This window comes from Hemitrygon akajei, chromosome 1, assembly GCF_048418815.1.
Source record: "Hemitrygon akajei chromosome 1, sHemAka1.3, whole genome shotgun sequence".
NCBI lineage: Eukaryota > Metazoa > Chordata > Chondrichthyes > Myliobatiformes > Dasyatidae > Hemitrygon > Hemitrygon akajei.
Window position 1 is genome coordinate 217,469,921 of NC_133124.1, and position 13,608 is coordinate 217,483,528.

At 46.2% G+C, this 13,608-nt stretch overlaps 1 protein-coding gene across 1 annotated transcript; it reads left to right on the plus strand.

Moving 5' to 3' along the window:
• The first annotated feature begins 350 nt into the window (after nucleotides 1–350).
• fam136a (family with sequence similarity 136 member A) lies at nucleotides 351–11,283 on the plus strand. Its single transcript, XM_073061313.1, has 3 exons — nucleotides 351–486; nucleotides 2,444–2,584; nucleotides 7,016–11,283. Exons 1-3 carry the CDS (start codon nucleotides 394–396, stop codon nucleotides 7,202–7,204), a joined length of 423 nt encoding a protein of 140 aa, XP_072917414.1. The 5' UTR covers nucleotides 351–393; the 3' UTR covers nucleotides 7,205–11,283.
• The last annotated feature ends 2,325 nt before the right edge of the window (nucleotides 11,284–13,608 follow it).

Sequence of the window (13,608 nt, forward strand, 5' to 3'; positions counted from 1 at the left end):
TTATGTGTATAAATAGGTGAATTGCATGCGTCACCACGCTACCACGCGATACGTTAGCGCCTGGCTTAAAGTATGCGCGAAGTTAGACCCGCACTCCCATGTTTTTCTTTGAATTAGTTTAATGTTTTGAAGTTACAAAACATAATGTACGAACGGATGAATTGATCTGTATGAACAGTTTGCAACCCAAGTGTTTTACTGAATCTCAGTACACGTGACAATCATAATTGCACTGAGGAAGGTTTAAGAGCGCTTAGGGGTGTGCGTTGTCCTGACGTTGCCCCTCCCGGCCTGAGGGGCGGCGCCAGCGGCGGAGGGCGAGCTGGAGGACAACCACTCGTGGCCGTTCTTGCCCCACCGTAGACTCCTCGGTGTCCGGGGCAACGTGCAGCGATGGCGGCCGCCGAGTCCCAGCAGCGCCGGTTACAGCGGGCGGTGGACTCCATGGTGCAGGGGCTGGAGAGGGAGCAGATCCGCAAGATGCAGGTGGGTCTTCGCGGCGGGGCCGCAGTCGCTCACGGTGCTGAGGGAGAGAGGAGGAGGGTGGAGGGCGAGGGCATTGGAAGGGGAGAGGGGTAGGGAGGGGGAGGGGAGAGGGTAAGGAGCGAGAGGGGAGGGAGTAGGAAGAGAGAGAGGGGAGGGGTAGGGAGGGGCGTTGGGGGAGATGGGGTAGGAAGAGGGGGAGAGGGGTGGGGGACGGGTAGGGAGAGAGGGGAGAGGTTAGGGAGAGTGAGGGGAGAGGGGTAGGGAGAGTGAGAGGAGAGATGGGAGGGGTAGGGAGAGAGAGGGGGAGCGGAGGGTGTGTAGGCTGGGTGAGGGGCCAGGAGTAGGGAGGGGGCGTGGGCTGAGCCCAGTGGGTGTGGGTCTGGGAGGGGTAGGTGTTGAATGAGGGAGTGGGGTTGGGAGATGATGAGACGGGGTGGGAGTGAGTGAAGTTAAGGGTGGGGAAGGGAAGTGTTTGTGGGTGGGGTAGGGGTGAGTGGGAGGGGAGAGGCGGTATGGGGTGATGGTTGGGAGGAGAGTAGAAGGCATGGGGTGAGTAGGGTGAGGGGAAAGGGGAGGGTAGCAAGTTAAGTGAGAGGAGTTGGTGAGTAATGGGGAAAGTCAAGAGCAAGGAAAAGGGCAGAGAGGGAAATGGCTGGGTTGGATCCTCTCTGGAGGCAGGAGGGAGCAGTGGAAAGGATCCCTGGTGGTTGGGGGATGATGTGTGATGGCAGTGGTGGGGGAGAGTAGGTCCTAAGGTATGTCTGACAGGGAGGGAGGTGGAAGGCTGTGTTCACTGAACATCCATAGCTCCACCTCTCCCACCAGAGCACCCCCCTTCCCCCTCCCCCTCAATGTGTTTACACTGAATGAAGAGCTGTTCATGATTACAGGACCAAAGGTCAGTCCTGAGCACTGGCTACTGCCCAAATCCAATCCTGTGGATTTATAAGGATTCCCAACCAGGGGTCCCTGGACCCCCTCGGTTAATGATAGGGGTCCGTGGCATAAAAAAAAAGTTGGAAGCCCATTTTTGAAGGTTCACTTGCAGATTGAGTCGGGTGGTGAGGAGGGCAAATGCAATGTTATTATTCATTTCAAGAGAACCAGAATATAAAAGCAAGCTGAGGCATTGGCCAGCCCACAATTGTGAGCAATTTCACACGCCACATCAAAGGAAAGATGCACTGGCATTGGAAATGGCCAAGAGGAGGTTTGTAGGAATGATTCTGGGGACGGAAGGGTTAACATATGAGGAGCATTTCAAAGTTCAAAGTAAATTTTGTCACCACGCACAACTGTGAGATTCATTTTCCTGTGAGCATACTCAACAAATTTATAGAATAGTAACTGTAACAGGATCAATGAAAGATCAACCAATGCAGTAGGCAACAAACTGTGAAAGTGTAGATATCAATAAATTACAATAAATAATGAAAGTGTGAAATAATATAGAGTGAGCAATTTCATGTTCCTGGATGTCAGGATCTCTGAGGATCTGACCTGGTCCCAACATATCGATACAGCTTCAATAAAGAAGACAGCGGCTATATTTCATTAGGAGCTTTAAGAGATTTGCTTTGTTAACTAAACACTCAAAAGCTTTTATAGATGTACCGTGGAGAGAATTCTGACAGACTGCATCACTGTCTGGTACGATGGGGGGTGGGGGGGTCGGCTACTGCACAGGACTGAAAGAAGCTACAGAAAGTCATAAAATTAGCCCGCTCCATCTTGGGTACGAGCCTCTATGGTACCTTAGAATGGGACTGAGAGGGAAAATAAATCAGCCATGAAGGAATGGCAGAACAGACTCGATGGACTGAATGGCCTCATTCTGCTCCTATGTTTTAGTCTATATGATTGCACCTAGTGAAAGGTAACAAAGGTGAACGAAATGTAATTTGTCCTCTTACATTTAAAAGAGAGTGGTGTGGGAATGTTTAAATCTCTTCACCAGGGAAGAATGTTCCGCTGCAGTGCTGACTGCTGTGACAATGGCAACTCCTCCATGGAAGAGGTTCATCAGTGTATCGAGCGGTGCCACAACCCTCTTGTCAAGGCACAGGCCGCCGTCACCGGGGAGCTGGAGAGGTTCCAGGTAAGCAACAGTCTGGTCTTCCGTCCGCCCATCGGGAGCGCTGCATGCACATTGTCAACAACCTCTCCCATCCATCCAACAGTCTCTTTGACCCCCCCTATCATCAGGCACGGGGCATTAGGGCAAGAACTGTTAGGATGGTAAACACCCTGCCACCCAGGTCTCATTGTGTGTGAAGTGCCAGTAGCATAAAGAGTCATAGAAAAGTGCAGCACAGAAACAGGCCTTTCGGCCCATCTAGTCCATGCAAAACCATTTAAGCTGCCTACTCCAATGGACGTGCACAGGAACCACAGACATTCATACCCCTACTACACCTAATCCAAACTTCTCTTAAATGTCGAACAATGCTGTTTACTTTTTGACTTGTATTGTAAACGCACCTTATTATGTGTTAATAATACTTCTAGTGTTGTGCACCTTGGTCTAGCAGAATGTCATTGTGTTTAGTGGAGTACATGTATACGGTTGGATGACAATAAACTTGAACTTGGGGAAGTTGTGTCCCACATTATAGTAAGGCTGTGCAAGCTAGAAAGGAGGTTTACCAAGATGCTGCCTGATTAGCGGGTATGTCTGATGAGGGATAGGTTGAGAAAGCGAGGGCTTTTCTCTTTGGAGAGGAGGAGGATGTTGGCTGGAACTGTATCTAGAGTAGGGAGTCACCATGTTGAAATAAGGGGTAGGCTATTTACAGCTGAGGTGACACAGGTTTGCTTCACTTTGCAGATCGTGTCTTCTGAGATTAAGCAAGTTAGGGCTTTTCCCTGTGGAGCAAAAGGATGAGAGGCCTTAATAAGAGGCGAAGCTTGAGTGGACAGCCAGAGACTTTTTCCCAGGGTGTAAATGGCTAATACAAGGGGGCGTAATTTTAAGGTGATTGGAGGAAAGTATGGGGGAGGGGATGTTTTTTACGCAGAGAGTGGTGGATGTGTGGAACATGCTGCCGGGGGTAGCATTGTGGTTAGCACAACGCAATACAGTCCAGGTGATCAGGGTTCAATTCCCATCGCTGCCTGTACGTTCGCCCGTGACCACATGGTTATTGTAAATTGTCCTGCAATTAGACTCAGATGAAATCAGGGGATTGTTGGGCTGTGCAGCTCGAAGGGCCTATTATGTACTGTTTCTCTTTCAATAAGTTAATTAATACATTAGGCACATGTTGAAAGAAAAGTGGAGGGAAGGTTAGATTGATCTTAGGTTAAAGGGTCAGCACAACATTGTGGGCTGAAGGGCCTGCCCTGCGCGGTACCCTTCTACGTAAGCTGTACTTTATCTTGGTACTTGTCGGAGGTTTGTAGAATTTGGTGAAATAAAATGCTTCAGATTAGGGGAGAGCGAGGTTCAAAATAAATTTATTATCGAAGTACATGTATAGTATATATTTGAACAGAGAACGGTAGGTATGTGGAATGTGTTACTAGGTGTGATGGTGTAAGCAGATATCCGAATCAAGTTTATTGTCACTAACACTTACAAGTTCAAGTTTAATTATCATTGCGTAAATACAGCCAAATGAAGTCCTCTGGGGCCTAGGGCACACAGTACATTCATGATAACAAGAAAACATACAGTCATGCAAAAAGACTTGTACACGTGCAAATAGCTCTGAGAAACATGTCCTGCAGATTGATGGTGCAGTTCCCAGCAGTCCGCAGATTCAATCCAGCTTGTCATTCCACTGGTCAGACACTGGGGGGCAGCATCAACAGAAGGTGCCAGCCCCCAACTGAACATGGACGCCACGCTACACCGCCTCCAGTGTCTCCTCTCCTGGACTGCAGCAGCAGGCTTGAGGCCTAGTTCTCTCTACAACTGAGGCCATGTGGCTCTCCCGCTATCTGTTGTGCCAACAAACAAGGGAAACAGGCCTGCGCCATCTTCTGCAAGAGAAACGTCCAAGGCAATCACCTATGATTACACTGCACACCGCTTTCGCGCATCGAGTCCAGCGCGTCCGCCAACTATCAGCTCGCTGATGGGGTACACCTGTGTTCTTAAAGTCCAGCATTGTCTTGCAATCATAAAAAAGATATTTTTTTAAAAAAAAAGACAAACACTTTTGCTTGGCCCCCAAGAAACCGCTACAACCAAGCGCACCACCGTCTCATCATCTTACATACGTACACAACGCTGGAAGAACTCAGCAGGTCAGGCAGCATCCGTGAGAAAAGAGTAGCCAAGACCCTCAAGTAGCCAAGTTTCGGGCCAAGACCCTTCATCAGGAATGGGGGCAGGAATGTGGATCGATTCTTTGATCCACAGCATCTGCAGTTGTATTTTTGTGTTTTCATCATCTTACATGTTGTGAAATTTGTTGTTTTGTGGCAGCAGTACAGTGCTAATGTAAAATATACTACAAAATACAATAAGAAATATATATATTACAATATATTGATTTGGTGCACAAATAGGTAGTGTTCATGGGCTGTTCAGAAATCTGATGAGGGAAGGGGAGGAAGCTGTTCCTAAAATGTTGAGTGTGTGTTGTCAGGCTTGTGTACCTCCTCAGTGGGAAGAGAGCATGTCCTTTGTGATTTTGGCTTTGGGCTGTAACTGATACTGTGAGCTGAATGATTGGGACAGATATCAGTAGCAGAAGCAGTTTGGACAGGTGGCTGAAGGAAAAGGGAATAAAGGGATATGGTTGAAGTATGAACACTGGGATTTGGGGTACATGTCACCCATGTACCGTGGAGAGCATTCTAACTGGCTGCAACACGGGGGGAGGGGGACAGTGCGCAGGATTGAAATAAGCTGCAGAAAGTTGTGAACTCAGTCAGCTCCATTGTGAGTACTAGCCTGTCCAGCACCCAGGACATCTTCAAGGAGTGGTGCCTTGAGTGGGAGCCCCCATCACCCAGGACATGCCCTTTTCTCACTGTTACCATCAGGTAGGAGATACAGAAGCCTGAAGGCACACACTCAGCGATTCAGGAACAGCTTCTTCCCCTCCACCATCCAATTTCTAATAGATATTGAACCCATGAACACTACTTTTTTTTGCACTACCTACTTAACTATTTAATGTATATAATTCAGTTTTTGTTTATTGCATTGTACTGCTGCCACAGAAACGACAGAATTCGTGACATATGCTGGTGATAGTGAGCCTGATTCTGGTAAATGCCAGCACGCACTTGCTGGTAGCGACAGCTGGGTCTGTACTGTGTTTGTTTTTCCCTCTCTGGGTCTTTGTTTGAGACCAGGCATGAATAATAAGCTCCATTCCTCACCAGCTGCCTCAGTATCTTCACCAACAGCGTTTATCAGTCTCAGTTCAAACCCTTATGTGTAGGTGTTCCCGAGAAAGAAACTGCCCACTAGCTAGACTCGGTGAAGCCCAGCTGTCTGATCACTTGTATGTTACAAGTAGAGGTGGGAGTTTTAATCTCCATGTGTCTAATCTGCAAATGCTTGACATTGGTATCATAAGACCATTTGACGTAGCAGAATTAGGCCATTCAGCCCTTCCACGTCTGCTGCACCATCCCACCATGGCTGATTTATTATGCCCAACCCCATAACTAATCGGGTAGAAGCTCTGATTTAAAAATACCCAATGACTTGGGCTCCACAGCTGACTGTGGCAATGAATTCCACAGATACTCTACACCCTTCTTCATCTCTGTTCTAAAGGGATATCCTTGTATTTGGAGGCTGTGCCCTCTGCTCCTAGACTCCCTCACCATAGGAAACATCCTCCACTCTATCTAGGCCTCTCAATATACGATAGGTTTCAATGAGATCACCCATCATTCTTCTAAAAGCCAGTGAGTACAGGCCCAGAGCCAGCAATGCACCTCACACATTAACCCTTTTATTCCCAGGGTCATTTTTCATGAACCTCATCGTGATCCTCTCCAATGCCAGCGCATCCTTTCTCAGGTAAGGGGCCCAAAGCTGCTCACAGTTCTCCCAAGTACAATCTGACCAGTGCCTTAAAGCCTCAGTATTACATCCTTGCTTTTATATTCTAGTCCTCCGGAATTTTATTTATTTATTTGAAATTCAGCGTGGAATAGGTCGAGCTGCACCACCCAGCAGTCCCTCAATTTAACCCTGGCCTAATCATGGGACAATGTACAACGACCAACTGGTGGGAGGAAACCGAAGCGCCTGGAGGAAGCCTATGTTGTCACGGGGAGAACATAAAAACTCCTTACAGGCGGCGTGGGAATTGAACCCAGGTTGCCTGTTCACCACTGCACTACCATGCTACCTCTAAATGATGCATTTGCCTTCCTCATCACCGACTCGACCTGCAATTTAACCATTAGAGAATCGCGCAAGTCCTTTTACACCTCCGATTTCTGAATTAGCTCCCCTTTTAGAATTTCTTTGTTCCGAGCACCCATCAGCAAGCAGGTAAACTGAGGCTGAGTAGGAGAATGCCTTTCAGACTGACGTGTTGCTTTCTCATTACAGAATCGTTTACAACGCTGCATGATGGATTGCAATGACCGAGCAAAGGATGCCCTTGATTCCGGAGCGAAAGAGCTGGACGTCAGGCAGAAGGCCGAATCCTGCGTCACCAAATGTGTGGATGATCACGCTGTCCTCATCCCAAGCATGACGAGGACTTTGAAGGACTCATTAGCCTCCATTGCGAAATAAGGCTGCACCCTCACCCGTAAAGCTGAATCTCTGGCTAAGGAACATGTGCTGCACCGAAGCGAGGACATCACCACGAGCCAAATATTCCAGTACAGTCTATACAAACGAGAACCTGGCCCAGAGGCTCCAGTTCACACACCACTGCAGGCCGGAGAGCAAAAGCAATGAGAAATGACCGTAGGGTAACCGATTGCTCGGAGGTGGGTAGCAGCAATTTCCAGGAACAGCAGTCGCAGCTGGAGACTAGGACCCGTCAGTTCAGAGTCTGCTGGACACATTTCACAGTGTACACTTCTCCCTCGTTTCTGCATGTTGCAAATCATTCTGGGGCGATGACTATAATCTCTTAATTCTTCCTCAAAACACCGACTTTTGCTGGGGCACACAGCCACAACAGCAATCTGCTGCCTCATTTAGCCGACCATCCACTGTTTTAAATGGACATTGCGGCTAATCACCTGGTGTTTCATTGGGTGGTGAGCGGAATCTGCAGCCTTGGCTTAAATCTCTTCCTTCCTCTATCCCCCATCCCAGTTAAAGTCAAGACCAAGTCTGTCGTCATCTATTTGTATGTGCCTATGACGAAACGAAACAATGTTCCTCTGGACCACAGTGCACCTCACACCCCCTTTCCCCTTCCTCTATCCCCTTTCCCCTTCCTCTATCCCCTTTCCCCTTCCTCTATCCCCTTTCCCCTTCCTCTATCCCCTTTCCCCTTCCTCTATCGCCTTTCCCCTTCCTCTATCCCCTTTCCCCTTCCTCTATCCCCTTTCCCCTTCCTCTATCCCCTTTCCCCTTCCTCTATCCGCTATTTCTCCCTTTCCTGTTTCTGCTTCCTTCTCCTTTCTCCCTCCTGACTGTACACTACTTGGTGCTACACCGGTCCCCGTAATAGGGCAAGGAATCTTGGCCCAAGGTTCAGAATCAGGCTTATTGTCACTGACATGTTGTGGAATTTGTGGCAGCAGTACAGTGCAATGCATTTAAGAAATTAGCTAACAATTAAAAAAAAATATTTTTTAAATCAGCAGTGTGAAAATAGAGCAAAAATCTGTAAGGTAGTGTTCGTGGGTTCATTGTCCATTCAGATATCAGACAATGGAGGGGAAGAACCCGTTCCTGAAACATTGCGTGTGAGTTTTCGGGCTCCCATACCTTCCCCCTGTTGGTAGCCAGTAAATGGACAAGGAACTATGGATATAATATAAAAATCGCTAGAAATACTCAGTAAAGATCTGAGAAACACACACAATGCTGGAGGAACTCAGTATCTGAGAATGTAGTTTTAAGAATTTGCTTCATAGCTTGATAACTATTTCAGCTGCATTGTAATAAATTAACAAATAGAACTGGAAATTTGCCTCAGTTCTGACAACTTTGAGATGGTGCCATTGTTGTAAAGCAGTGTTAAGTGTACAGACACTCATTTTACCTGCAGCCTCACACACGCACACAAACACACACACCAGTTATTTACCCATAGCAGTGTGCACAGGAAGCGTGGTCAAGGTGAGGTGATATTGATGCAAGCCTGCCTTGAGAGTAAAGACTGCTGTGCCTCTAATAAGTTTGCTGCTAGACAGTGCACACTACAGTGGGCAGGAAACAGCACTATATTTAGTAAGTTATGTACACCGCCGTTGATATCGTCTTTTGTCCAGCCTCAGTTGGACAGTTTGTCCATCAGTTCCTTCATCTGTTTTATTGTTTGCCAATGCTCTCTGATCTGTCTGTTTACTGCTTCTTGTTCCTTCATCTGTTTTATTGTTTGCCAATGCTCTCTGATCTGTCTGTTTACTGCTTCTTTTCTGCTCAGACCAATTTCAATGATGGTTAACGCCTGAGACTGGTAGGAAGAAGCAAGGAGACTCGAGCATTGAACAGTGTTACAGGAGAGGCAGTGTCTGTGTTCTCATTTCATCTTTTCTGTGCCACCATGCCTCCTGGTGCAAGTGTTTGTGATACAGAGGCTTTCCTCCCCTGTCACAGTCATAAAGCACCACAGTACAGAAACAGGCCCTTCGGACCATCTTGTCCATGCTGAGCTGTTGTTCGACCCGCACCTGGACCATAGCCCTCCATACCCCTCCTATCTACGTGCTTATCCAAACTTCTCTTAAATGTTGAAATCCAACCTGCATCCAGCTTATTCCACACTCGCCACCCTCTGAGTGAAGTTCCCCTTAAATATCTCACCTTTCACCCTTAATCTATGACCTCCCAACCTCAGTGGAAAATACCTACTTGCATTTAGGCTGTCTATACCCCTCATAATTTAGTATATCCCTTTCAAATCTCCCCTCTTTCTCCTACATTGCGTGGAACATAGTCCTTGTCCGTTCTCCAGTCTTGGTTGAACAGTTCCTCCGGGACAATCCGCTTGCTTTTCAGTGTTCACTGATCTGTCTGTTTACTCAGTGCAAATTCTTTCAGTTCAGATCTATTTCAGTGATGGTTAACATCTGTATGCAAAGGAGACTGTTACCAGGAAGCAGGGAGACTGTTGAGCATTGGACAGTTTCTGTACTCTCGTGAAGGACAAACTTTATTCACATGCGGGAGGAGTTTGGGCATGACCAGCAACAAAAAAAAATTCAGCAAGTATAAAGAATGATATGTAAATAGAAAAGCTAACAAAGTTAGAGGTTAAAGGACAGATGTGGAATAAAGTGTACGTAAATAAAGCCACCGTAAAAGTGTACGTAAATAAAGCCACCGGCATGTATTTAGAATGTAAACAGCATTATGAGAAGTGGTTAAAGTGTTTATAGTGCAGAGAGGTGATGGGGGAACAGTAATAGATGCAGGGCTAAATGGAATTTTTGATCTTGGGCACCGGTGTAGTACAGCGGTTAGCGCCACGCTATTACAGTTTGGAGTGTTTTGAAGTTCAGTTCTGGCACCATTCTGTAAGGAGTCTCTGTATGTCCTCCCCTGTGGAATGCCTGGGTTTTCTCCAAATCCCACAGTCCAAAGACATTGCAAGATAAGTTAATTGGTCATTGTAAATTGTTCTGTCACGTAGGTGTGGGTTAATCGGGTTTCTCAGGGGTTGCTGGGGTGGCACTGTATCGCTCAATAATTTTAATAGCTCCATTAGCGCTTTCCAGAAGGGAGCTTTTAGAAAAGGCAGTTTGCAGGGTGGATTTGTGTCTACGATTATTTTTCCTGCCTGTTTCTTTCTCCTGGATACGTACAACTTGTACAGTGATGGTAAACTTTTTTTCCATAGCGCCATTCCTCGTCACGGCTGGAAGCTGCAGATGGGTGTGGGATGGGGCACTTGACATTTAAGGACTTCCTCTATCTGCAATCTTTCTATGCCCAGGATTATCTCTATACAGTAAAACTCCAGTAATCTGCCATGTTTGATGTTGGATAGGCAGATTCTCAGGGCTATTGGATGTTATTAAGGTACTGGGGATGCAGTGTGTCGGAAGGGAGCACGGCATGGCAGACCTGAACCAATACCTAGCCATCACTACTTCAGGCACGTGGTTAGTGGATTCTCGGAGTTTTATTGTAAGTCTCAAATTAATGTTACGTCAGTAAGAATGTTCTGAATACTTCATGCATGTGACAAACCGGAGCGTAAATCATGTCTGATTGTGTAGCTGATCGAACTGTTGCATCTGCTGTGGTCTGTTCCTCGGTGTTTGATGTGCATTGCTTACCCAACCTCCCTGTTAGAAATTTAGGAGGAATGAGTTCATTTTGCAGTCAGCTGAATTCAGCTGAAGTAATTATGCTCCTCCTGCAGATTGTATCTTGTATCATGGAAAAACTAAATCAAATTGCTAAATTTGCTTTGCTCATGGGCTATTAAACGAGTGAGTGAGGAGTTGAGCAACATTGCTGCCACTGGTCAGATCGATACAATTGTCATGTCTGAGTCCTATCACCTCAGGTATTTACAGGCCAGTTTAAAAAAAACTGAATACTTTTGAATGAATTTATGTACTGAGAAAGTAAACGAGAGATGTACTGTGAAGTCTTTACAGATATATTTTTCCTGTTTGGAGTTGGTTTAACTGTGAAGTTTCCTGGGCAGGGTGTCAAATTAAAGAAGTTTAACAACTTTTGGGTGTTTGTTTTCTATGTATATGCACACTGTGGCCATTTAATGAGGTACAAGAGTGAAATCCAGTGTGGTCTTTTGCTGCTGTAGTCCATCCACTTCAAAGTTTGACAAGTTGTGTATTCAGAAGTGCTGTTCTGCACATCACTGTTGTAACTCATAGTTTTTTGAGTTGCTGTCTGCTTCCTGTCAGCTTGAACCAGTCTGGCTGTTCTCCTCTGACTTCTTTCATTAACAAGGCATTTTCACCCACAGAACTGCCGCTCACTGGATGTTTTTGTTTTGTTTTTCACATTTTCTGTAAACTCTAGAGACTGTTGTGTGGAAAATCCCTGGCAATCAGCAGTTTCTGAGATACTCAAACGACCTCATCTGGCACCAACAATCATTCCACAGTCAAAGTCACTTGGATCACATTTCTTCCTTGTTTTGCTGTTTGATCTGAACAACAAATAGATTATATTAACACAATTAATTACGGGTTATGTTACAATTAACAGATTTCAAAATTATATTAACATTATATAAAGAAAATGCAGCTGTGCAGCAACGAAGTGTACGTGCATGGAGGCATTTCGGTTACCGTGGGGCCATGCACCCGTGCAATTTATCGGGAGCAGTATTCCCAGGTCACAGTGGGATGCCATTCCTGTGAACTGTTCATGTTGGAACTGCAGCTGTAAGCCCTGCAGCTGTCATTGAATCCATACCGCTGGTCTCCCACACACTCATTCGTATGAAAGGACCGTACACTAATCAAGTTGCAGAGAACCCAAATCTTTTGAACTTGCAGGTTAAGTTACAAAGGTCGGAATCAGAATCAAGTCTATAAACACTGGCGTATAGTAACCAGCACAGCAGGCGATAATCCGAGCGTGGCCTAACCAGCGTTGTGTACAGCTGCAGCGTGACATCCCAATTCCAACACTCAGCACGGTGGCTTTGTATACTTGTGTATAGCGAATCAGCGCAGAACAGGCCATTTGGACCCAATGAGCCACGAACCTCTCCACCCCCAGTTAACTCTAGCCTAATCACAGAACAGGTTATAGTGACCAATTAACCTACCAGCTGGTACACCTTTGGGCTGTGGGAGAAAACTCACGCGGTCACCAGGAGAATGTATAAACTCCTTAAAGATGGTGCTGGAATTGAACTCCGATCCCCGGGCCATGGCACCCTGTGTCGAAGCAAGCTAAATGCTGCCTTCATTGCCCTAGCATCCCGCATGAGCTATGAACTGCACCGCCCCACCCCTGCAGGTCTTGCCACATGAATGTTTCTAGGGTCTCTGTTGTTTATATGTCTGGCCAGTATTAGACAAATTAAAATGCATTCCCTCACATTCGTCTGGATTAAATTCAGCCATCGCTTTGACCACTTTTCCAACTGATTTACACTCAGTGGCCAGTTTATTACATACCTCCTGTACCAAATAAAGTGGCCTCTGAGTGCATGTCTGAGGTCTTCTGGTGCTGTAACCATCCACTTCAGAGATGCTCTTCTGCACACCACTGTTGTAACGTGCAGTTGCTTGAATTATGTTTGCCTTCCTAGTGTCTTGAACCAATCTGGCATTTTTCTCAGACTTCTCTCATTAACAAGGCATTTTTGCCCACAGAACTACCACTCTCTGGATTTTTTGTTAGTTTTTCCCTCCATTATCTGTAAACTGGAGACTTGTGCCTAAAAATCCCAGGAGATCAGCTATTTCTGAGATCCTCAAACCACCCTGTCTGGCACCAACTATCATTCCACGGTCAAAGTCACTTGGATCACATATCTGCCCCATTCTGATATCTGGTGTGAACAGCAACTGAACCTCTTGACCATGTCTGTGTGCTTTTATGCATTGAGTTGATTAGTGGATGTTGTTTACATGGACTTTAGAAAGGCCTTTGACAAGATCCCGCAGATTTTTCATTCTTGAGCAGGTGTACCTAATAAAGTGGCCACTGAGTGTACTTAATACATATATGAAAAGCATTGAAGATTCCAGCACCAATTCCCTGTGGTACATCATTGATTACAGTCGGCAAAGCAACCCACCACCACTACCCTCCTCTGCCTTCGATCTCAAAGCCAATTTTGGAGTCAGTTTACCAAAACACCTTGGTACTCATATGTGCTAACTTTCTCAACCAACCTACTATATGGGACCTTGTCAAAAGCCTTGCTGAAGTCCGTGTCTATCGCCTTCATTGCTTCTCTTAATAATCTTCAAAAAAAGGGGGAATGGCACTGTAGTATAGTGGTTAGTAAAACGCTTTACAATACCAGTGACTCAGGTTCAATTCCTGCCGCTGCCTGTAAGGAGTTTGTACAT